The sequence below is a fragment of the Pelobates fuscus genome, chromosome 4, assembly GCF_036172605.1.
Source record: "Pelobates fuscus isolate aPelFus1 chromosome 4, aPelFus1.pri, whole genome shotgun sequence".
Lineage (NCBI taxonomy): Eukaryota > Metazoa > Chordata > Amphibia > Anura > Pelobatidae > Pelobates > Pelobates fuscus.
The window spans coordinates 373478917-373505358 of NC_086320.1; the positions used below are offsets into that span (position 1 = coordinate 373478917).

The following is a 26442-nucleotide window of genomic DNA, read 5'->3' on the forward strand; positions in this document are numbered from 1 at the left end:
CTGTGTAAATCTGGGTGCGTACTTGACACACACTGTCCCTAGAACTTTTCTTTAAATGTTGGCAAAATGTTGTCTTTATTTTGCCCTTTGGATTTTAACTGGCTATAATTCAGAAGGTATAAAGGTATAGCACTTGCGCTGTTGTTAAATTCAGAATTGATGTTTGTTGAAAATGACCTCCTATCTAATAACATTGAGAGCTGATTTGCCAGCATTGTTTGATACTATCTTACTAACAGCGGGAAATTTTATTTTATATGATTACAGCAAAGATAATATTCACACAAACATCTACCATATTCTATATCCGTGTGAATATGTAAAAAAAACAGGCCATCCATAGGTAAGTATAAATAATAACAGATTTAATGTGGAAATAAAAACTTAGTATTAAAAAATGATGAGCTATAATTTCTTGCATTTGTTAGATAGCAGTACAGTAAATAAATAAATATGGTGCAAGAAATCTGAAAAGCAAAAACAAACAAAGGATAAAACAGTCATCCTTGAACTGTAATATCCAATACAGGCACCTAAAAGGGAATGCAGTTGTTGCTAAACTACATTTCCCGTGATGCTCAGCCGAGGGCGGCGCCTTGAGAAGACCCAGTGGGTGGCCGCGCGAGCACCACGGGAAATGTAGTTTTGAGGAAAACCCAGCGCCTCCAATGTCGCTACCTGGCCAGCCTTGTTGCTATGGCGCTGTGCTCCCCTAGCAACAAGGCCTAAACAGGGCTCGGGGCCTGGCTGTGACCGCTCAGGGGGCTGCGGGCAGTATGAGCTGGGAGAGGCAGCAGCAGCATGGTGGACAGCCTGGTGGAAGCGGTGTCTGCATCCCTGGTGAGGGAGTTCCTCAATGGGAAGGTAGGCGCTGCCCTCACTCCATTATCTGTCAGGGTCACGTGCTTCTAGATTGTAAGCTCTTGGGGCAACACAGGGCAATGAGCTTTGCACTCTGCCCCATGTTCCCATGTATCTTTCCTTTGTGTGTTGGTCTCTTTGTTTCAGTTTTACCCAGGATGGCTTAATTGTCAGAAAATAGAATTAGACAATAATTGTGTATTTTTGTATGTGAAATTAAGTGATACAGGGACCATAATGCAATTATACTTTTAAATGTCAGATATGTCTGTATCACTTACATGGTTAAAGGGGCAGTAATGCCAATTATTTACATTATTTGTATATCTATTACTCATGGAATCGCTGTAAGGTCACTTTCTGCGCAGTTTCCTCTGCCGCCATGTTTAAAAAAGCAAACCCTGATTGCAAGCATTTAGTTTCCTAGGGGTAATTAGCCGCCCCCCGTTTTAAATCACACAACGGAACCTTTAACCCGTTACACAAGAAATTTACCAGAAAATCTATTTCTTGAAATAAGGAAAAGAGGAAAAGCAAAAAAAAAAAACGCAAATAATATTCCAGCAAATTAATCTCAATAAATCCATGCTGGATCCTGTTTCGGCCAGTAACACGGAAGAATGTTAGAACAAAAAAAAAGAATTAGAATCCCTGTGGAACCATCTTGTGTTTCGTCCTGTAGAATTCTGCCTATGAGGACACCAGCAAATATCCCCAAAAATGCAAATTGTGAGCAAACCGTGAGCAAAATTGTGAGCAAATATACACTTTCAACTGTATGAGATGTTGTAGGCCATTTGTATCCATGCACAAGCACCTTCCTGACTCTTTGTGCATGGACAGCACAGTTAAATGGCTGTAAAGGCTGCGTATAAGCCCAGCACACTTATTGCATTACAGGCACGACCCTTCTGCCATACTTTGATATCTCCGAAATTTGACAAAGTTAGACCTAATATCATGGGATATGCAGTTCAGGAATATCTGGGCTTCACGGTTTAGCCATCACTGCTATATGGTGTTTAAAGCCTTTTAGTGCCCTAAATTTTAATTTGAAAGTAATAAATTGTATATTATATATTTATGATTAATTAAAAAAATATTTGACTTTACCGGTAAATATTACTGAACCCCTCCAATTTTTCTTACATTTTCTACATAACTTTGAGTTCCCCTGTAATAATTTTTCACACTTTTTGATTTCTACCCTAGACAAATTAGCATTTGGAATGGCTGGCCCTTAAAGTTTGAGGTATTTGATATATCACCGTGCTTATTTCCCCCACCAACAAAATATATTAAGAAATGACTCCCTTGGTTAGTTCTTTTTTTATATTGTGCATTAACTACAGGGCTATTCACTGTCACGACTAGTAATGTGGTCCAGCACGCAGAATCTATGTAAACATATACATAAGTCAGAAAAGGAAAAATAACAGGACAGAGCGTAAACCGGACCTTAGAATGGCCGGACTAATACGCTAGAGACAGAGAATGGTCAAAGGGAAAGCCGAGGTCAAGGAAGCCAGAAAATACTCAATACCGATAAGACAAGCCAAGTCAGGGAAACCAGAGATCAGAATAACCAGGGAAACGCCAAGGATCAGGATACCAGGAAATCAGAAACACGAAACTAGCACTTTCAGGAAACCAGGAAACTGAAACCACGACATGGCAAAGTACTAGGGTGAATTAGGGGTTTAAATACCCCTCTCTAAGCTATGATTGGTCAGAGGGCGACCTCTGACCCCAGAACGTGCGTGTGCGTTGACGTCGTGACGTCACGCACACGTTAGTATAATTCTCGGGGGCTATCCATAGACGCGACCACGTGGTCGGCGCCGACGAGCAGGTAAGCTTGTGTAGTCGGAGCGGTCGTGCCGGTCGGGCACGACCGTGAGGCTCGGCGGGCCGGTGACCGCAACATTCACAAAAGTGAGCATTCAAGGTGAATTTTTTTAATTTTTGGTGAAAATAGCCAAAGTGGAAATATTCTCTAAGTAAGTTCAGATACCCTGGCTTAAAATGTATAATTCAATTTGAAATTTGAATTCTCACGTTAGTAAATAACCATGTAAGTATTTTTTTTTTTTTTTTAAATGAGTTAACCCATCTTGAACAGAATATTAAAAAACATTATTCAGTTATGATCATCTACCCTATGGCTGGGGAAGGAGGGGGGCTGGTTTTAAATAAAAATCAGACTAAAGATGAATGCACGGTAATATAGTTTGACTTTTTCACCTTACACAGAGATTAAAAAGGTCTTTTGCTGTTTTGGAAGAGGAGCTACCCCGTACCACCCAGAGTATCTCTAATCGAAATGAGCTGCGTCATGCTTTACATTTGGATACTCTGTACAGAGAAAACAAGGTAAGCCTAATATAAAATAATTGTGAACATTTTAAAAATCCACGCAAAATATGTTTTCGGGAATCTGGAGTGTTCCTTTCTGTCTTCTTTTAGACAGAATTGTTGTGAGACAGGAAAATATTTTAAGCGTTTACTCCCTCTCCCTTTGGACTCCCCCACATCTTGTTTTAGAGCCTGAAATTAAAGCGGGTGTATGTGGATTTCCACTGTAAGAACGAAACCCATTTTTAGGGTGCAACTTGCTTTCAGACATAGTTGGTTTGACAATGTGTCCACTCTCACAAGTCCATATTTTTGCTCTTTCTTCTGCAAAATTACTCAAGCTTGGTAGGTTTAGTGTTAGTATACAAATGGAAAGATACCTCTACTCCAGATCCTATGATTGTGTTTAGAAATTAGGCCGTGTAGATAAAATACAATTCTAATCAAACTTTTTAAAGTTTGAATGGAGATCAGTAGGCCATGAAGTCATCTGAAATGTCCTTGAAAAGCCCCAGACCTCGGCTGCACCTCCAACCACCCTCACTCAAATCAAAGTGTCCTTCTTTGTCCATATAACATGTTGGAAGGTATGGCGTATATTTAACCTGTACCACTGCTGGGAAATCTAATAGCATAATGTATAGATAAAGTGTGTATTGCTACCTGAAGCTGACTTGTGTGGAAGAAAAATCCAGTTTGTAAAGCACGTTCTAAGGGGAAATAATGTTTATTGCAATGCAACGGTGCAACGCAGTCCCCTGTCATAGTGTCCTTGCACACAGTTGATTATAACGTGGCACGTAGCTACGTGCCTGATACTTCAGTGGCTGATGTCAAAGGCAGACTTTTTCTTTTCTCATTTTCACGTTCAAATCACACTTTTATGTACAGCCTAGAAGTCTCTACCTACCCTCTATACCTCTCTGAAAGGTAAGTATATGTTTTTATTTGCGTTTTATCCATATATTTGTAATGCGTTATCTGTGTAATGGGTTGAAAAAGGAGTCGCATATCTCTTGGATTATGCCTTTAATCATTGGAGACATTTGGATGCTTCTAGGAATTGCCTGCACACAATGCTACAGTTTTATCAGACCATATTCATTCATGCAAAGTGTGATGTTGAGAAAAAAAAAAAAAGGTAGCAAGAGCTTGAATTTCGACAATAGTGTCTTTAAACAGAATTTAAAGGTTTAATTGTTAGAGAAATACATTTTATCATTATTATTTTATTTCTGCTTTTTTTTTACAGTTGAAAGGAAAACCTTTTAAAACATTGCTGGAGATTATAACAAGCTATTTTCTGGAACAGTTTGGAAAAGGACAACCAGCAGGACACACTGTATACCAAAATCCAGACATTGCTAAAATGTTTATCAAGGGACGTCAGCCGCGAGAGTCAGAGAGCTCCCAGCTAAACATATGTGATATTTCAGATGATGAAAACGGCAGCAGCACGGCAGTTTCTGACACCAGTAAAACTGAGATCTACAGGTAGTTTTTATTGGTTATTTGCACCTAGAGTCTACATGGCTTGAGCTGATGTGATAGCTCCTTCAATAGGATTCTGTCTACAATATCTCAGTCACAACTCTTTCATCCATCCATGCTTGTTAAAGTGGCACTGTCATGGCCGCAACTGTTTTTTTTTTTTTTTAAATTCTTTATTTTTGCTGTGCATGAATAACAACCGTTTGTCAACAATGCCATAACAGCATATTCCAACGTAGTGAACATACAGATTTGTCAACTGTTATATAGCATTTAGATGGAACATACACATTTTTATGTTAATAAGTCAGGCTAGGTACACGTAGGTTATTCGCATTAGTTATAGTAAGTTACATCGCCGCTTGGTAACAGTAGTTTAAGGTGAACGTTTCTATTGCGTATCCTCGCTTATAAGTAGTTTGTATGTTAATGTATGCTTTGCTATGCTTTAGTCTGATGTGTCAGGGAAGATTACAAATGCAGGTGTACATACAGAATTAACAAGCGTAACTGAATCAAGTATTTAAAGTATTACAATGCCAAATGTGCTTTCGCTTATAAGCAACCAGTGATTACACTGCCAATCGCGTCTAAGCCAATTGCTAGATTCGTGTGCTGTCCCCTTTCATTGCAAAACGTTACACTAAGAGGAGAATTAGGCGGGTGAACATAGTACAAATGGCTAAACAGATGCTTATAGAAAACAACAACTTATGTGAAGATGAGTACTCAAGTGAGTAAAGATTGTGCCACCAGGCAGGTTGTGGCAAGCTAGGTTATCGTCCGCTCCAATCATGCTGTTAAGATCCTCGTGTGCTGCCACCTCAGTTGTGGTATTAGGAGCTGACATGTCCGTGTGGTGGTAGCCACCGCCAGAGCTTCAGTTGTTAAGGCAGCCAGTTGGGATACCAGTTGTGATCAAGCATGGTGTCGGTCAGCATTCAATACTTGGCAAAAGGATAGTTCTCTTAGGGCTCCACTGAGTCCGTTGCGACCCTGGGACCCACTGCAGGTCAAAGTGTCCCTGTAACCGAGCCGGTAGGTGAGTGCTGGCATGATGCTCCAATGTCGGTCTGCGGTTTTGGATATATGGAGCTCTTGTGAGGCGTGCCCATGTAAGGTAGGCGCTGGGTCCACTGCCGCCTAGTAGGTCTGCTTGCTGTGTGGGTAGTCAGCAGGACCGCGGGTCCCCGTTGTCCCGACGTGGTTGCAGCAATAAGCCATGGGTGGTCGTAGCTCCTGCCGTGTGTTGTGGGATCTCTCTCTCAGCGCGCCTTCTCCAGCGAGCTATAGGTTGGGTGCAGCGGCCATTTTGTGTAGGCCGCATAGTAGCTGACGACGGTGAGTCTCTCAGAGGGGCTGCTAAGATGTTGCCTGCCCGGTGGGGGCCGGGATAACCTCCGCCGGCCCAGAGGGGGGGGTAAACGGGGCCGGGAGCCCCTGATTCTTAGTAGTTGCCGGTGCGTGAAGTGAGGCAGCGGCCGTACGCCCCACTCCCCTCCCGGTTAGGCCTCAGTTTTTCCAGCCCTGGAGCATCTCACCAGGACCTGGTCCACCCGATTTCAGGTGCTCCAGCTGCACCAGGACACTCCAGGGCCAGCTAGCTTGCCCCTCCAGGGGGTTCCAAGCAGGATGTGGTGGGTTTTTACCCATTTTTAGTCGAGTTCCCCTGGAGCCATCGTAACTTGCAGCCTGCTGGCATGGCCGCCCGGCCCCGCCCAACTGTTTGTTTTTAACACCCCTACCTGACTCCTCTCAATTTTATTGTCCCCTTAGTCACCCCAGAATGCCTCTAGGTCCCCCATTTCACCTTTTTTTTACCTATTTTTTTTTCTTGTCGGGATCTATGTCCTAGCCACCGCCATCTTAGTATTCACTGGATAACGTGTATCGCAAGGCCTTCATCTACCCACAATAGCTTACGCTCTGAAATTTGCACGCATGCCCAGTTGTATACTTTGGCATTAAACTAAACAGAGGACCTTGTGTCCCACCCATTGCTGGCAGGTGGGGCCCTAAGTAATACATGGGGGGAATCTATTGTCCCCCCCCCCCAACCTCCCCTTATTATTACTTAAGGCCCCCATCCGCTGGCAATGGGTAGGGGCTGAGGGGGAACAATAGATCCCCAGTTTAGTATATTAGCACTCACTGGTGGGGCATATGCGGGGGCTGGCTTGGGACACTGTTCCTTAATTATTTTAATGGGTGCCCCACCAAGGGTGCATGGGGGGCCTATACCAGGTCCCCCTTTATTTTATTTGGGTGTGTGTGTCTTTTTTTACAACAGCTACTGGCTGCTCACTGTTTAGTACACATGCCTCTACTTGCGGCACAGCGAGAGGGTGCAGGAGGGGGGGGAGTATCTAACCTCCTTTATTTATTTACTTAGTATTAGTTTGTCTTAAAGACCAATTTTGGTCTGTCAGCTTTTTAGTAGATAGCTCCATAATACGTGTGGGGGTGTCCTACCTGGTCTGGGTGTATGAGTTTTGGGAGGAGTCGTTGAATCCTGTTGGCCAGTGTTTTTGTGAGGTTTTTAATATCCGTGTTGAGGAGGGATATTGGGCGATAGTGACCAGGGTCTAGGTGTGTTTTGTGTGGTTTAGGGATTAGGCAGATGTTGGCTTTGAGCATTTCCGGCGGTACCTGTTCGCCTTCCATTATTGAATTGCAGAGAGTGGTCAGATGGGGAATCAGTATGGTGCTGAATGTTTTGTAGTAGAGGCCTGTGAAGCCATCGGGACCTGGGCTTTTGTTGGGTTTTGTGTGTTTTATCGTGAGGGCTATTTCTTTTTCGGTGATCGGGGATGCGAGAGAGTCCCGTTCCTGGTTTGTGAGTGCTGGGAGGGGGATTTTTGAAAGGAAGTTATGTATTTCTTGTCCTAAAGTCGGGTGTGCTAGGGTATGGGTGGGGCTGTGGTTGTATAGTTTAGTGAAGTACTCGACGAATATAGAGGCTATTTGGTCAGGGTCGTTGTGGGTTCGGCCCCCAGGTGAGGCGATTTTGTCGATACGTTTGTGAAGTGATTTTTGTCGAAGTTTGCGTGCCAGAAGGGTGTCCGACTTGTTGGATTTCTCATAATATAATTGTTTGGTCCATTGTAGGGCCTTATGAGCGTCTTTAGACATGTAGGTTTTTATTGCTTGTTGGTGGGATTTAATTTGGTCAAGTAATCGTTGGGAGGGGGTATGTTTGTTCTAGTTCGTGGAGTGTTTGTTTTCTGTGAGTGCTGGCTGCTTTGATTATTGTTCCTGGTATTGTGGCCTTGTGGGCTGCCCACAGTGTGCTCGTGGATGGGACTGATCCAATGTTGGTCATGAAGTAGTTCGTGAGTTCTTGTTGAATGGTTTGTCTGATTTGGGGGTTGTGTAGGAGTGTGGGGTTCAGTCTCCAGGTCCATGCTTTGGCCGTGTGAGGTTTGTCTATGTGGAGGGAGATTTCGGCGTGGTCGGACCAGGTGATTGAGCCAATTGAGGTGGATCGTGTGTGGGGCACCAGTGAGGGGGATATTAAGAATAGGTCAATTCTGGAGTAGGAGGAGTGTGGGTGTGAGAAGAAGGTAAAATCCGGGGTTGTGTGGTGTTGGAGCCTCCATATATCTTGTAATCCAGTTTGGGTGACGAACTCCATAAGGAGTGTGTCATTTTTCCTAGTAGGGGGTGCGTGAGTTTTATCTCTCCTTGTATTTTTCCTGTCTATGGAAGGGGATTGCATTGAGGTCTCCACCTAGAATAGTGTGGTGGGAGGGGAACAGTTTTAATTGTGTGCGTAGCGCCGTCCAAAAAGCTGGGTCGGGTGTGTTCGGGGCATAGACTGTGGTTATCGCATATTTGTGGTTGGCAAGGTGGCCTGTGACGGTCAGGTATCTCCCTTGGGGGTCTGGGAGGCTGTTTGAGATTGTGATTGGGCATTTTTTGTGGATCAGGATTGCTACCCCGTTCTGTTTGCCTTGGGGCGAATTTGCTAGATAGCATTGTTTGTAGTTTTTGTTGGTGAGCGGGAAGGGCTTTTTGTGTCAAAGTGTGTTTCTTGGAGGAGAATAATGTCTGCCTTCGTTCTGGTGGCCCAGCGTAATGTTTGATGTCTCTTAGCTGGGTTGTTTAGTCCCTTGCAGTTAATGGAGATGCAGGAGATTGGCTCTGGCCTGGGTATGTGTAGGTGTTGTGGTGTTGTGACAGTGAGGGTGTCCCTAGTGTGGTGTGAGCTCTGGGGTGAGGGGGGCCTCGAGGCGCACGGTCGCTCCATCTGGCAGGACTTCGAGGTGGGTGGGGTGGATAATAGGTCGGGTGGTTGTGGGGGGGTTACAGGGATCGGGGGGGGTTGGTTTACGGGGTGTCTATCCTGGTCTTATAAGGTGGTTGCCAGGTAAGGTGGGGGGTGGCGGTGTTTTACACCTTGGGTTTGTCGTGTGGCTGGTGTCTCCCGGGTTCCCGGGGATTCGGGGGTGGGGGAGAGGAGGAAGAGTTTTCACGTCCCTGTTACTCCTCCCCCCCACGCGCTAGGTGTGGTGTTGCACTCACGGTTCGGTGCTGTTGTAACGTCTATCTGGAGAGTTAGGTACCGCCCGTGGTCCCTCTGTCTGTGGTTGAGTTTGTTCTTGTGTTGTCTCCGTCTGTGTTCCTGTAGGTGTTTCATGCCATGGAGCGTGCTCTCGGTTTCTAGTAGAGGTAGTAGATAGCGTTAGATAATAACATATTAAATACAACAAGTAAAACATTTCGTCCTAATGTGTGGTTACATTTCCCATCAATACATTTGCATTTCGTTTGTATGGGGGTAAACCTTTGGAGTGAGTCCAAGTGGTGGGCGATCAGCCCCGCGTGGGTTACTGGCGGCATTCCCGGCGGTGCGGAGGTGGCTCCTCCGGGTGAGCGGGTACTCTCTGTTTCTTGGGCGGTCTGAGGTGATCAGGGTCTTCTTGTGGACGACCTTCTTCTCTGTTCTTGTGGAAGGGGGCGAGTTGCAGCAGCTGTATCCCCAGTGATTCTGCGAAGGGTGACATGTCTGCAACTGATGTGAGGATGTGCATTTGATCATCTTTCTTGATCATAAGTTTGAAGGGGTGTCCCCAGGTATATTTGATGCCTTGTTGCTGCAGGGCAAGTGTCAGAGGTTTGAGGTCTCTCCTTTTTTTGAGTGTGGAGGGAGCCAGGTCTTGGAAAAAAGTGAGACGGGTGTCTTGGTAGCGTGGGGGTTTGTCCCGCGCCAGGGTTAGTAGCTTTTCTTTGGTTTTGAAGAAATGTATGCAAGTGATCACATCTCTTGGGGTGGATGCGCCTAAGTTTTGTGGGCGGAGGGCTCTGTCCATTTCCAGCTCCTGAGGTGTGAGTTCAGGGGCTATTGCTTTAAAAATGTTTTTAAGTGTTGGTACTAGTTGTTCCATGGTGACAGTTTCAGGTAGGCCGCGGATGTTATTCCGTCTGGACCTATTGTTTAGGTCTTCCAGACCATCCTCCAGGGCTGACATGTGGCCGTATAGATATGCTATATCCTGGGTGTGATTTGTGGTGGTGGCTTGGAGTGATGTGAGCCGGGTTTCTACCTGGTCTGTGCGGGCGTTGAGGCCTACTATGTCTGCCTTCAGACCTGCTACATGCCGTCCTATCTCGGCGGCTACATGGGCCTTGATGTCTGTGGTCGCCTGGTGTAGCATGTCCCGCAGTACCCCGATGCAGGGGCGTATTAGCCGCGAGGCAAACAAGGCATTTGCCTTGGGCGGCATTTTCCAGGGGGCGGCAAAAAACGCCGCCCCCAAATGCCCAAGGCAAATGTCTTGTTAGCCTTGCGGCTAACAGACATGCTGGGCTGGTTGCTGGTTGCTGGGCGGGCGGCGAGGGAGCTCTTCCCCTGAGCTCTCTGCTCAGCTCCCTCGCGCGCCGCCCGCAGAGTGAGGCTGGGAGGCGGAGGCGGAGCCGGAATATGACGTCATATTCCGGCTCCCAGTCTCACTCTGCGGACGGCGCGCAAGGGAGCTGAGCAGAGAGCTCAGGGGAAGAGCTCCCTCGCCGCCCGCCCAGCCTGCCCGCCAGAGCCGCCCTGCAGCCACTGGACCACCAGGGAATGGGAGAACCCCCTCACCCCCAGCATTCCCAAAGGTAAGGAGGCTGGGGGGGGGGGGGTAAAAAAAAATGTGTTAATGTGAGTGTGTGTGTGTGTGTCTCTGACTGTGTGTGTCTGTTAGTGTGTGTGTGTCTGTTAGTGTGTGTGTGTGTGTCTGTTAGTGTGTGTCTGTGACTGTGTGTGTGTGTCTGTGACTGTGTGTGTGTCTGACTGTGTGTGTCTGACTGTGTGTCCCTGACTGTGTGTGTCTGACTGTGTGTCCGACAGTGTGTGTCTGTTAGTGTGTGTGTCTGTCCGACTGTGTGTGTTTGTTAGTGTGTGTGTCTCACTGTGTGTGTCCGACTGTGTGTGTTTGTTAGTGTGTGTGTGTCCGACTGTGTGTGTTTGTTAGTGTGTGTCCGACTGTGTGTGTTTGTTAGTGTGTGTGTCTCACTGTGTATGTCTGTTAGTGTGTGTGTGTCCGACTGTGTGTGTTTGTTAGTGTGTGTGTCCGACTGTGTGTGTTTGTTAGTGTGTGTGTCCGACTGTGTGTGTTTGTTAGTGTGTGTGTCTCACTGTGTGTGTCTGTTAGTGTGTGTGTGTCCGACTGTGTGTGTTTGTTAGTGTGTGTGTCCGACTGTGTGTGTGTCCGACTGTGTGTGTCTGACTGTGTTTGTCTGTTAGCTAGTGTATGCGTATCTGTCAGTGAATGTGTGTGTATTTAGAAGGCGGGGCAGGGGGGAAGGGTTAGGTGGGGGTGGCGCGCGCGCGCTGTGGGGGGGGGGGGTGTCTGAGTTTTGTCCTGCCTAGGGCAGCACAAAACCAAGATACACCACTGCCCCGATGGTAATGGGGGCCGCCGGATCTGTCATCGTGTGCAGGCTCTCTGTGTCTGAGCCTGACTCCTCGTCTGCCTGTGATGAGGTAGCTCTCCGGTGTTCCGACGGCGTGCGGAATATGGAGGCCACGGATGGGTTCGTGTCCCTCCGTTTTTTGTTGCCCCCCATTACCTCTGTGTGGATTTGGGTGCAGGCTGTTTAGGGGCTTCGGCCGGTGAAGTAACAGGCTGTTTTGCGGTGTGAGGGATGCGGATGGCAGTGGATTTAGCGCGTGGGGGGATCAGAGCTCCGGGATCAAGCGTCCATCTTCTTCCGAGGTTAGGCCAAGGATATCTTTTTTTATTGTAGGGTAATTTCTTTTTGATCCAAGGATTAATCTGACTGCCATTCTGTGGCCAAGAGGGATTTTTTTTTTACTAGTTTGTTACAAAATTGGAATTGCTTCAAACTGGTTTTTTTGCCTTTTTTTGGATCAACAGCAAAAACAAATGTGAGGAAGGCTGAACTTGATGGGCACATCTCTTTTCAGCTATGTAACTATGTGTCATAGTATGTTCTAATGTTCTAACTGGCAGTTTCCATGCTTTTAATGTGAGATCACGTGTAATTACTGTTTAATTTCAGAAAAGTGTACAGAATTGACACTGGTGAATTTGGTGGTGAATTCCTGGTGCTCTTGTTTTTATGTTTTAAATTCCAATAAAAAAACAAAAAATAGATAAAGGGAAAAAAACAACAATGTAAAGAGAATGTCATGTGTGACTTATATTTAGATCACACCTGCACAGAAAGCAATGCATTTTCAACAATATACAAAAACCCTGTTAGAGTTCTGTTTGTTGCAGCTTGATTCAACCGTCTTTGCACAGGTTTTCTACAACGATCTCTCCTGTACTCAGTTCTCTGACCCGGACTTTTAACTTTAAATCACTGGTGCTTTAGGAATGAATGTTAATGATAAAATACATCTCCCTCGAGTCCAGAGCCATAAGAAATGCTCGATGGCAAGTTAATCATGGAGTTTATTCGCTATGCTGGTACCTGAAGAATTGGCAAATAAATTTTAAATAATATAAATTATTTACAGCTCAGCTGTTTTGGCATAAAATTAGAATTTCCTCTTCAGTTCTGCTTAATTACCTGTTTATTGACTATACATCACAAAATATGTAGAAATTGTTGCTTAGTAATGTTGGAGAAAAAAAATAAATCAACCATTAATAATACTGTCCACATGGTGGCGCACTAATTTGCTGCTTCAGATTCTAAAAGTGATACATCTAGCATTTTTGAGAATAATTCTATTTTGAAGAATTTTCTTCTTCTTACAGGAGAGAAGCTGATGTGACTGTTTCGAAAAGAGATCATATGAGCAAGAAGTCTGAAATCCTCAGCAAAAGCAGGAACCTGTCTTCTGAACCGGAGATAAAGCATGCAAAAGAATGTAAAAAGGAGTTGTCAAAAATGTCTGAGCCCACTTTGGAGGAAACAAATTCGACATCAGAAGCTCTGAGACCGAAATCAAGCAGAATAATGCGAGGAATGATGTCTGGACCAATTGCCAGCTCTCAAGAGGTTAAAATAGATATAATAAGAATAATAAAGGATCTGTCTGTCTGTCTATCTATCTCTATGAGGAGATACTGATTGGCCAGTGGGGTATTTTGCCGCACATGTGTAATAGCCTCCCAATGCTTTCTTATGAGAAAGCATTGGATTGGCTGAGAACATCAAGCCAGCTGCGATGAGACTGGTGCCGCATGGGAAAAACCGTAAGTTTAAACACCTTTTCAGAGCAATCTAGCGGGGGTCGGGGATCTAAGTACTTAGTTTAACACTAAAGTGTCAGGAATACATATTTGTGTTCCTGACAATATAGTGTTCCTTTAAGATCTATGTCTTCATAAAAAAGTGCCTCTATAGGCTGTTAGGCATGTTATTGGCAAATTGCAAACAGAAATGGCAATGTTTTACATTGCTAGACAAAAACACAGTTTCGATGCACTACAAAAAAATCTACAATAAAATGTATTGTTTTTTTGTGTGTAAAGTGTCTCTTAGCAAAGGCACAAGTTAGTCACTCAGAGTACACATGAGCACTGAGTTCTAAAGCTGTAACAAGAATTCCTGTAAGTACAGCAGACAGACTTGTACAGTGCGTGAATGGGCAGGCCCAGAACATGTATAGGTGAAAAGAGGGGATTTCTCTCCAGGGATATAGGAGACTATGGGGTGGGGTTTGAGTACTTGAAAGCTGTTGCACATAAAAGAATGGAACTTCAATCATAGTGTCACAGAGCCATAGCCATTATAGAAGCTATAGTGGTTGTAGTTTTTGGACACTATCATATTAAACATAGATATAATTATGTTTACATTGGATGTGTTTCTTTTTAATTTAAATTGTATCCCAAAAATGAAATAAACGTCTCCCATTATGAAATTATTAACCCTGGTGATCTCTGCTCCAATCCAGTGCTTGTCATAGGGAAGCATGGAATCCAATAGTTCTCTTAAGAAAGAGCATTAGTCATGTTTGATCTTATTTTCCTGTGCGGCTGTTTTACTAGAACAATATAATATAATGTGTGTAGAATTAGTTATTGTAATTTACACATTTTCCCACTTTGTACTTACCCTATTTAATAGTACCACTATAATCTTCCCAGCACAAACATGGACAGCATCATTAATGCACATTCAAACATACAGTGAGAAAACTGGCACAAATAAACACAGGTTAACAGGATTGCTTTACCCATCCCAATCTCAGAGATAATGTATCTAGCTGTTTGTGGTTCTTTTTAGTGGACAATATAGATTCTGTGTAGCAGATTATTTACATACAACCACTGCTTTTCAAAAAACAACAACCACAAAACAAACAGAAAACAAAGAAAAAAAACACACGTTAATTAAGACATCATGGTCCATGCAGCTACATTCATGGGGAAAAAACAAAGTACACCCTCTTAGAGTTCTATGGTTTTATCAGGACATAACAATGCTCCTTAGGAGGTCTTAAAATAAGGTAAATACAACCTCAGATGAGCAACAACACATGACATATTACAGCAGTCATGTGTGAAAAACGAAGTACACCTTATAATTCAATAGCTTGTAGAACTACCTTTGGCGGCAATAACTTGAAGTAATCGTTTTCTGTATGGCTTTATGTCTCTCACATCGTTGTGGAGGAATTTTGGCCCGCTCTTCTTTACAACGTTGCTTCAGTTCATTGAGGTTTGCTGGCATTTGTTTAAACACAGTTCTCTTAAAGTCCCACCACAGCATTTCAATTGTGTTGATGTCTGGACTTTGACTGGGCCATTACAACACCTTGATTGTTTTCTTTTTCAGCCATTTTCTTGTAGATTTGCTTGTGTGCTTGGGATCATTGTCCTGTTGTATGACCCAGTTTAGGCCAAGCTTTAATTTTGATTCTAGAATACTTTGCTAATGATGAGTTCATGATCGACTCAATGACTGCATAGTTTCCTGGTCTCGTGGATGCCAAAAATGGCGAAATCATCACCCCTCCACCACCTTGCTTGAAAGAATCATCACCCCTCCACCACCTTGCTTGAAAGTTGGTATGAGGTGTTTGTGCTGATATGCTGTTTGATTTTAGACAAATGTAGTGCTGTGCATTATGGCCAAACATCTCTACTTTGGCCTCGTCTGCCTAAAGGACATTATTCTAGAAGTCTTGTGGTTTGTTCAGATGCACCTTTGCAAACCTAAGCCATGCTGCCATGTTCATTTTAGAGAGAAGATGCTTTCTCCTGACAACCCTTCCAAACAAGCCATACTTGTTCAGTCTTTTTCTTATTGTCATGAACTTTAACATTTAACATGCTAACTGAGGCCTGTAGAGTCTGAGTTGTAATTTCTCTGAGCATTGCATGGTGTGACCTTGGGGTGAATTTAATGGGACGTCAACTGTCTTGATGGTTTCCACTTTTAAATAATCTTTCTCACTACAGAATGATAGACTTTGAATTGTTTGGAAATTGCCTTATAATCCTTCCCAGTTTGAGGGGCAGCAACAATTTCTTCTGTAAAATAATTTTTGATGTCTTTCCTCCTTGGCATTGCGTTAACACACACACCTGAATTGTCCTGACCAGCAAACTAATAAACTTTGTCTTTTATAGAGGTGGTCACACTTGCTGAAGATCAAATATTAATCAAGTGCATTTGACTAGCAGCATCAGTCTGCTACTTAGTCTTTTATATACCTAGTAAGGGTGTACTTAGTTTTTCACACATGGCTTCTCCATGTTGGCTTTATATCTATTAAATAAATCATGACACAGTGTAATATGTCATGTGTTGCTGTGCATCTGAGGTTGTATTTACCTAATTTTAAGACCTGCTAAGGAACAGATGATTGTTATGTCCTGATATGTGAAACCACAGAATTCCAAGAGGGTGTACATTCTTTTGCCATGATTGTATATCTGTTTGCTGTTATGGTGTACTCAGATCTGTAACAGTATTGTATGTGTGCACTTTATCTTGTTTTGTTTAGGAATATTTGTTTTCTACAAATAGCTAGACATTTTTTCACATTACATTCCTCTCTTTTTTAGGAATCTTTAAAGAAAAAAGGGCGACTGAGGTCTGCATCAGTTACTACCTCAATTCAAACCAAAAATGATGTACAAGTGTCCGATCTGTTTGGGAGGACCGTGGAACCCAGCATCGGTTCTGCAAACACAGCTCTGCAGCTTGGGAAAGCGTTCACAACCAAGGTGCTTTTAACATCAGTAACTCCTCCGAGTACCAGCACAGTGAGTGACACGCCGGTCAGTTCCAAGAACCCATTTTCTAAGCAGGAAAGACAGTGTAACGGTGAGATCCGGACAGAACACAGACTGGGTACTTTTGGGAATGATGACTTTAAAACCCCACCCAACGCAAACAGTGATAGGCAGCCGCAATTTACAAAAAAGAAGGAAAATGACAAGATTTCACACAGGTTAGTTTTTAATACACTATGAAAACAAAATTAAAACCTTATGTTCAAAATATTTTTATCTTAAATTAATTTTTTGAGTACCAGATGGCAACACCCTCAGTAAATTCCCTTCCACCTTTCACTAAAATGACATATCCCCCTGAAAAAAGCTGTGTGTTGTAGATCTATAGTGACATAGGAGAGTGGAAGGGACGCTCCAAACACCATAACAACCTAAGCTTATTGCATGCATGGTCACATATATAGCTCCATAAAAAATGAATGGCACAATCATTCATATACTGATTCTAGTTGTACAAACAAGTAAGCATAGCTTCTGCCTGTCATGTGTCTGAGTGAGCAGATTCTAATGCAGATTGCTGTCATGGTTTTGGTGCATGGATGCTGTCCTTTTTGTCAGGGAATGTAAAACATTGCCGTTTCTGTGTTTACGTTTGTATGAGAACACACCATTAGTGTCTGCCAGACTGATAGCCACCAGGGGCACTTCCTTTTTACGACCTTTGAAAATTAAAGGTCTCCATGTTTCTTGCCATCCCGCACAGCTTGATGATGCCAAATGCGTTCATTGCTTCTCATTGAAAGCATCATACTGACGGAGCACAATGATTGTGTTACATATAGAAATTGTATTGGGCCTAGATAGGGCGGGCCCAAGACATTTTGCTGCATGGATCCAAATATGAAATGCTGCCTCCCCCGCCCCCCAAAAAACCCCAGCAAAAAACAACCTATATGACTCTGCAATAGTAGTGTCTCTATGTGGGTGTGCTGGGGATGTAGTGTGTCTGTGTGTCTGCTGGGTTTGTAGTACGTGTCTGTGTGAATGCCGGGGATCTAGTATATGTCTGTGTGTGCTGGGGATGTAGTGTGTGTGTCTGTGTGTATGCTGGGGATGTAGCTTGTGTCTGTGTTTGCAGCCAATACACTTAACTTTACACTGTGTCTGTGTATATGCATGTGTGTCATTGTTTGTATCTGTGTGTCTGTATCTGTATGTGTGTCAGTGGTTGTATCTGTTTGTCTATGTATCTGCATGTGTGGCAGTGCTTGTGTGTCTGTATATCTGCATGTGTATCAGTGTGTCTGTGCAACTGTATGTGTGTCAGTATATGTATCAAAAACTGACACACATGCAGATGTACAGGCACACTGATATGCCTGCAGATACACAGACATACAGATACTGACACATACAGATACACACCCTGCCACACATGCAGATACACAGACATACAGACAGATACACATTACACACATACAGTATACAAAACTACACACTACATACAGACACACACACACACACACACTACACATACACATATACACACTACACATACACAATATACACACTACACAAACACACATAGACCCACACTACATACAGATACACACACTACACAGAATCACATACAGATACACACACTACACATACACAGATACACACAAACACACACACACAGCTACACAGACACACACTCATACAAACCGATACACACAAACACACACACATTAAAAAAATTAAGCCACCCTTCTGCTGGCTTTGGCTGGTGGGAGTTGGGGGCCTGCTCTGCCGCCCCTGTCAGAGTGCCGCCACGGCTCCAGGCGCGGTCTATGGACAGGCCGGCCCTGGGCCTAGATCATCAAGGATGATAATCTCAAAGGAGACAGAGTGGCTGCAGCAAGAAGACGTTTCCAATTCAGAATTACAGGTAAAATGTTTTTCCCCCCAGTTATTATGATTTTCTAAGGGTGCAATAATCTAAAGGAACACTGAGGTAAAACATACATATGTTTATATTAACAATTCAATTCGGCTAGAAGTACGCATAAGGCTTCAAGCAAATGTAACATTTATAAACAGCTAAAAATCTAAAGTACAAAGTTCATGGATCTGAATACCACCAAATGAAAACTGATGGTGTGCACTTTACATTGAACTCTGCTGATGTGCTATATTATAAAGGATCAGCAGGTGGCAGCACTTACTAAGGATTTGAAATATAATGTGCTTTGGGTCCAAGCAACTATTAAACACAATTAGCAATGTTCACACTTCAGGCAATCTGGCTGTTTATCTGCAGATCCTAAATTCTCCTTTTTGGAGTTTATCGGCATTTTGTTGTGTGAACACATTGTGTGCTAACTAGCTTGGCACAGCTACCAGTGTGTTATTCTGAGAAACATAGTATTGTTTGTTTTAGTACTGTTCAAAGCTAGCTTTGTAGATGAGGTCCTGGGATGTCCCTGATTGCAGGACTCAGCATGGTAGCAGGCTCTCTCTATATGTGAACTAAGTATGAAATCGACTTAGGGACATTGTAAAAGGACTACTGTCACCTCAAAAACATGTTTTATTATAATAATGCTTTAACCGAGTATTAAAAGGAAATCGTTTTTTTTTTTTTTTAAACAAAGTATATGTAAAAAAAAAAAAAAAAGAGAAAACTCCTCTGTGCCTTTAGTGTATGGCAGAATCCTTCAGCCATACATGCACCTTGGGTCAGACAGTGTTTGAAAACCGATAGTTAGTCTCTATGGTCTTTCCTGCTTCATTCCCTGCACAGAAACTGGGAAGATCATAGAGACTGACTGTCGTGAAGAGGAAAGTAGCGGTGGATCGGCAGCACAAACTGAGCATATATGTAGTTAAACCAAAAAGAAGTTTATTGGCAGCGCAATGGAGAGCGGCTAAACCCAGCGGTCTCCAAGGGAGCCCAAATAGAGAGGGGTAGGCTATGTGTGCCTGCAGTTTCTTGAGAGGGAGGTCTCGGGGTATAGAACCACTAAGGAGGGGTCAGTTGAGCTAAAAATAAATAATATGAGATAATAAAATCAAGCTAACAAACTATCCTTAAGCTGTGAGAACTGGAAAAATGTCCTTTAAGTGCTTTCAAGGAACAGTTGTATTAACTGTTAATCTACATTTACAAATATAGGTGTTTATTCATTAAACAGTGGGTCACAGAGAGTTAAATGACACTCCATACCCCTAGAGCCATATAGCTTGCTGAAGTGCTTTATGTCTGAATGCTGTTTCCTCTTTTTTCATTTTTCGAAAAGTGCAAATTTTAATAGAAATTAAAAATTTTCTAAATTAAATTGGGAAGTCTGTGACTGGACAGCCACAAGTCTGTAGCTTGAGAGATCTGCTTATTTTGCAAAGATGTTTTTAGGTATCCCCCCATATAGCAATAGTATATCCTCTTTAGTAATCTGTCTGCAGAATGCACACCAGTATCGCTGTATTGATTGAACTGGAGACGGATAACATTTTGCAGCATGTTGTTAAATTAATTACAGCTCGCTGCCCTTACGCCTGTCATTCCAACCATAACTTTATTGGGAACAAAATATAATCTCAGGACATACCCGAAAACAAGAGGAATTGTTATAAATCTGACTGCCATTCTGGGGTCAAGAAGGAATTTTTTGTCCTAGCTTGTTGCAAAATTGTGCTTCAAACTGGGTTTTTTTTTTTTTTTTCCTTTTGGATCAACAGCAAAAAACAGGTGTGAGGAAGGCTGAACTTGATGGACGCAAGTCTCTTTTCAGCTATCTAACTATGTAACTATGTAACTATGTAACTATGAAATCTCATTGTAGAAACATTTTCTCGATAAATAAACAAGTAAACTGGATGTTAAGATTGTCCAATTGCTAACAAATGCATAGGTGAAAAGTTCTTGTAATATATTTTGTTTAGGGTTCTACTGGCGGGAGATACAGACTACAACTATGGATGCAGCCACTCATTTGCCCTGTGAAGTGGCATCCCACGTATTACTGTTTGTATAGGCTGGATGATAGGTGCACTTTAAATCACAATTTTATTAATTTTAACAGGAAAATTAGAATTTCAGAAGCTGATCTGGGTTATTTGTTTGCAAACGTTCGCTGTCAGATCCAAAATATGTTCGTGTACTATAAGTATTAGGTAAACTAAAACATAATGGAAAAATCGTAGCCCTGGGGATAAGGAGTTCAGCTAATTCACTGTTTGTACAGTTTTCCTGTGCTTTACCATGTTGGATCTCTTTTAATTTCATTGAGGACTGAACTGGTTTATTAGATCATTTACGGTATTTGTTAGATTATTTCACTCATTTAAATGCATTCCTGACCGCTAAGATAATTTGCAGTTACCATGAGAGGGGGGCAGGTGTAACCAAGATATGATTGGTACAGTTTCCATATTCTTCATTATGACAGTTGTAATTGTGATAAATCTGATTTGGCACATGGACTCTTGTGTTGCTTTTTAAATGACGTGTTGCCCTGTAGCCCACAGAGCAGAGGATGTTGAGTTTTTGCAATAGGTGTTCCTCCTTGTAGAGTTTCACAGTGATCTATCATTGTGGAAAACATTGTACTGGGTGATCATGAATTAAACACAAAGAAAATATAAATCACTGTTTAGTAGATATTGCTCCCCCAGTGAAAACTTGCATGCATTTAATTCTGCATTTTTCGTCTGCAGCCTTTGCAAGCCCTTCCCTTTTAATCCCGCCCAGACTTTCTATGGCTGTCCAATCAGAGACTTCCCAACGCAACCCAATGAGAAGTCTTTGCAAGGCAATGCTGCCTCTTGAGTTTAGTTCCGCTAACCTAAACAAACCAGGAAGTAACAGGACGGGTTATCTGATTGACAGCCAGGTGGTGTAACAAGTTTAATTTATAAAAGTGCCAAATTCTATTAAAATCTGCATCTTTCCTAAATTGAAAAAAGAGGACATACTCTACACATATAGAGTACAAATAAGCCCTGTTACACGAATATAACCTGGCAAAATTGATAACAGAACATATAATACACATAACCACTATACCCACAATTTCCATTTGAATCAAGAGGTCCATTCACTTCCTAAATTACCTATTGTTTGTGCTATTCTGTTTTTTTTTTTTTTTATAGCAATAACTTTCTTTGTAGTTTTATTTACATACATTGCCAGATGCATTGTGTACGGCACTGCTGGAGAAACGTCTCAACATGTGCTTGTATAGATTTTCTCTGCAAATGCCTTAGCGCGTATTAAATATTCCACCACAACATGGAAGTGCAGTGGAGATAAGAAAGTTTTTTACTTGCCTATTCTGTTTTATTTACCTCAGTAATAATCATTGCAATACCTCGAGTAACGAGTAACTGCCACTTCGTTGGAATTGACAGTTCCGCATTAAAGTAACACACTGACATCAATATCAGTGTGAAACATAACAGAGTAATGCCACACATGTCACCTACTCACTACTGTGGTGCACTCACAAAGCCCCCAAAGTGACATCACAGCATAGCGATCTCAAGATCTTGTTATTAATGATGATGACGACAAAAGTAAAGTCTGTTTTATTAGCTTCCCACTGCCGCTAGTGGTATGAAGGAAGAGTGGGGGCATCATTCCCTGAGCCCATTCTGGTAAATAGGAAATCTAAGGCAAAGTTCTACTCTCCACTAGCCACTGATGAGTGAAAAACCTGCTAAGTAGAAGTCCACCCCTGGTGAGTATGGCATGAACCTTTTCAGGGGCCAGTAATTTGCTAGAGTTTACACACTGTTTTTTATATTTATTTATTTCAACTGTTTATATTAAAGAGCTAGTGTGCGGGGGTCCTTGCAATAAACAAATAAATAAATAATGCATCGACTCTACACACGAGAGTGCCATTTTATTTAGTTTTTAGGGATAAGATTGGGAATTGTCTGGTAAGCAGTACATGTCCAATTCCGAAGATATTCAAGACTGTTTCAATGGCATCCAGGAACAATTCCTAGCACTTTGGAGTGACTTGACTTTGGTTGTAATTCATGGCAGTGGTTTGGTGGCCTCACTCAATTTCGGAGGTTGATCACTTTTGTGAATTATATGAGAATTTCTTGCAAATTAAAATTTCATTATTTTCTTCACTGAATTGCTTCACATTATCCCACTGAATTTAACCAAATCTGCTACAATCTTAGACGTTAGTAAATATCCCATAGTTCTTCTACCCCCTATCGTCAACAGTGTTGATGGAAATTTACTGAAAGATCCAAATTGAAAACATATTCTAACTTTTTTCCCCAGTTCTGCTCCAAATCCCTTTGAATTCCTGGCCATTCACACTGTGATAGTCACCAATTCTTATTTGTGGATTCACAAAGCTGCCAAGGCAGCGGAGGGGGCATTTTAGAGACAGGTGGTAAAGGCTTCCAATACACAGACTTTATCCCTCAACATCCCTCACATTAATGGAGCATGTATGTATATAGAGGTGGCTAAAAGCCTTTAGTTTGCCAAAGCATCATGGGAATTGTAGTTTTATGACAGCTGGGCAGCTTCCCATCATTTTATTGGTTATGTAAGCTTGCAATCACTATGAGATATCCTATCTCCTCCAGCGATGTATGTTGGTTGGGTTTTGTTTGCATTTTACCCTGAAGGATTTCTCCTTTGTTATCTCAGGGGAGCTTCATACAATTAAGGGAAGGGGTCTGTAAGAATATCCTTTAAATAACTCAGGTGGACCATCCATTGAGAATAATGAAGAATTCGGGAATTTACTACTTCCTACGAATGTGCCAGCTTCACATCCTCGAAGCCCGCATCCCTCGTACATGTGTTTCCATGTAATGCTGACGCCAATGCTTGTGTGTGTGTGTTGGCAGACAGGAAGCCGGGTGAGAATAGTGTAGCCAGCATCCTCCTTTAGAGACTAAATACATTAACTGTGCAACACGATCTGTGTCGGTCCTGGGAATAGGCTATCTCTGCTGCTCTGTCCCCTGGTAACAGCTTCCACAATGCTTTTATAGACGTAGTAAAACAGAAAGAATGGGATGGCGATGAGAACAAAGGATTTAAACACTTTTTATTTCACGCAAAACGCAAATAAAAAGTGTAATGTATCTGTCATTTGTAATATAGTTCATTATGACATGCACCCCCTATTCTCTTTATAGTAAAAATACGTCCACTGAATAAAATATTTCACTGTTCAGTTATAATTCCATTTAATTTATAATCTGTATAGATTAGGGATTATTAATCCGGATTCGTAACGTGGGTCCCTGTTGCCTGTAACAGATATATCTTATTCATGGTTCCCAGGAAACAGCGCACATTAAACTGGTTACTGCAGCAACACTGTCCTTTGCAGCACAATGCAGACCCCACCAAACACTGGGAGGAGACTTAAATATTCTGACATTAATTATGTATTCCATTATGATTAAAGACTGGGCCACTGAGCTGGGGCTGGGTACATTATTAAGTTCCAGAAAACGCAAGAACTGACCATCATTAAAATTGTACTGCTTTGTTCTTTGGAAATGCATTATGTACATCCAAGATTTTGCAGTGTCTACTACCTGTCTGTCATTAGCTTGTTCTATCAGCTTGTTGGGTATCTCGCTCTTTGTGCTACTGCTCATGGTGTGTATGCATACAATGAACCAAAAGAAAAGAAAAAGGAAAATCCCCTAAGGGCATTCATAAACTGGCAATGAGAGAAAAAATTTACAATTAAAATAAAAGTAACAATTGCCTACAAGTCCTAGGAAGTATAGTGCAGAAATTATAGGGAAACGAGAAAATAATAATAAAGGAGCAGAAATATGCTACCTAAAAATCGTTGCTAGTGCCCTTTGTTACACTAATAATGGGAGTAAATCTTTATTAATTCTTAAAAAAAGTAACAAAAGGACACTATATCAAAAAAGACCCCCAGCCCAAAAAGGAAGAATTCAATCTTATAGTAAAAAATGGTAGTTCAAAATACCTATTTCATACCTATTGGTGGTGGTGGGGGGGGGGGGGGGGGGGGGGGGTTGAACACATCCCTATAAATATGTAGGTGCAGGCAGGAGATACAGAAGAACAATGATTTGTGCTGAATATATACATGAAATGAGATAGAGTAATATGTATCCCAAGGCAACACACAATCCTATTGGTGTCTATAGTTTAGCTTGTAGCCAGTGGTACTGGGCTAGTGGAGGGATTTAGAAATAATGGGGAAAAAATACCCTGCTGAAAAAGCCTCTGAACTAGTCCCTAGTCTCCTGGAAACACCTTCGAGGGTGTTCTAAACTAGGTCTGAATCTAAATAGATTCACCTGCCTAGTCAGCCATAACCTATACTAACTAGGAGTAACACTGCAAGATAAGAAATGGGTCTAAAAACCCATAGTGCAAATAAATGTCCCTTAGTGCATTAAGTGCCTAAGTGCTTGAGTGAAGTGAGAAGAAAAACGACGAGCTTTCGCCCGACGCGCGTTTCGGTGTGTAATAACACCTTCGTCAGGGGCTGTGCAATTGTCCTCGAGAAAAGCCGGGACTTTTAAATGCCCGTTAACCAATCGGGCGCGGGATCCCCCTATCGTCATTGATGACGTATCTGGATGATCCCGCGCCACATATGACGTACCATGTCACATGGTTGGGGGTAGCGGCAAGGGAGGAGTCAGTAGGGGAAGCATCATATAATTGACAGGTTACCTGTCTATGTCCGCCGTAGCTTGGTCGGGAAATGTGACGAATCCCTTAGAGAGCTCCTTGCAATATTATAGATACCATCCTGACTTCAAATGGAGTTATAAACCAAAAGAGGTTATAAAGGGGTGAACTTAATCCTGGTATGTTTTAATTGAGCCACCAAGAGTCTCATTGTACACTGACAGTTGGCATAGGGAAAGAGGATCTATGCTAGCCTTTTTTAAGGGACTGTCAGCTACCAGATTATGATAATTGGATAACAAATCATACAAGGCTCATACATAATTAAAGTGACGGTATAGTCATTTGAATTTTCAGTTCTGCATAGGATAAGCATATTTTGTCCCATATTGGAGCCAGTCAATTAGAATTTTTTGAGAATTATATACAATCATTAAGTATGCGGTATCATTATTTTCATATTAAGATAGTTCTGCAATGATAAACTTTAGTGCATACTCATGATGTGTAAAGATGAATGTAATATGAAAAAAGGGGTTAGCCTGTCTGTACTCAATACAATTAGAGGGAGATAAGGACAAGCTCCAAATGTGGAGGCTCTTTCATCTCATACGTGGTTTGTTAGATGCTCCATGGAGCTCTTAGACGGACTATAAACTCTGTCATGCTATTTCTATTAAATAGTGCAGTAGAAAGGGTGGTTAACGGTCAATTAAGAAAGTATATGCTCAATTATCAAGAAAAAGTGCTATAAGTAGAAGTGAATAAAATAATTACTATTTACAAATTGTCAAAGTTTATATTTAGAGATTATGTAATAAATGGAGAGTAGGTGAAACCTTCATTCAATCCGTTTGGCGACAGAGTTTGTAGACGGTAAATCCAATAACATTCCCTCTTCCTAATGCGTTGGTCCCAATTGCCTTTCCTTTGGTCCTGTTTAATGAGTTCTATGCATTGAAACCTTAGAACTGTGGGATCTCCCCCATGTACAGTTTTAACATGTCTAGAGACCGGAGTCTCTATATGTCTTGTTGTTTTTACTGCATTGACATGTTCTAGAATTCTTCTTCTAAAGGGGCGAAAAGTTTTTCCCAAATACTGCATTGGACACTGGCAGGTGATCAGGTAGACCAAGCCCTTAGAGCTACAGTTGAAGAAAGAGGGGGTGTCGAAATTCAGACTTTTGGAGCTGTTTGTAAATGTTTTAGAATCCTTTCTGATAAAGCCACAGGCCTTACATCTCCCTCATTTGTAGGTGCCTTTGAGGTTGTTAGTCAGCCAATGTGTTGGTGCTGTAGTTCTCTGAAAATGGCTATGAACGAGGGAATCCTTAAGATTCATACCTCTCCTTGCCACTAGGGATACTTGTGATGGAAGAAAATCCCTCAATTGCTCGTCCTGTTTCAGCAGAGGCCAAAATCTATGCAT

General features: G+C 42.3%; 2 protein-coding genes across 2 annotated transcripts in view; both read left to right on the plus strand.

The window, feature by feature from the left end:
* Window positions 1-26442, plus strand: part of SELENON (selenoprotein N) — a 322589-nt gene that overhangs the window by 34994 nt on the left and 261153 nt on the right. The window lies entirely within an intron of this gene.
* Window positions 719-26442, plus strand: part of MINDY4 (MINDY lysine 48 deubiquitinase 4) — a 109801-nt gene continuing 84077 nt past the window's right edge. Inside the window, exons 1-5 of the mRNA XM_063452740.1 lie at window positions 719-864; window positions 3115-3234; window positions 4469-4710; window positions 12921-13164; window positions 16185-16573. Coding sequence (XP_063308810.1) covers window positions 802-864; window positions 3115-3234; window positions 4469-4710; window positions 12921-13164; window positions 16185-16573 — 1058 coding nt within the window. The 5' untranslated portion in view covers window positions 719-801. The remainder of the gene's footprint in view (window positions 865-3114; window positions 3235-4468; window positions 4711-12920; window positions 13165-16184; window positions 16574-26442) is intronic.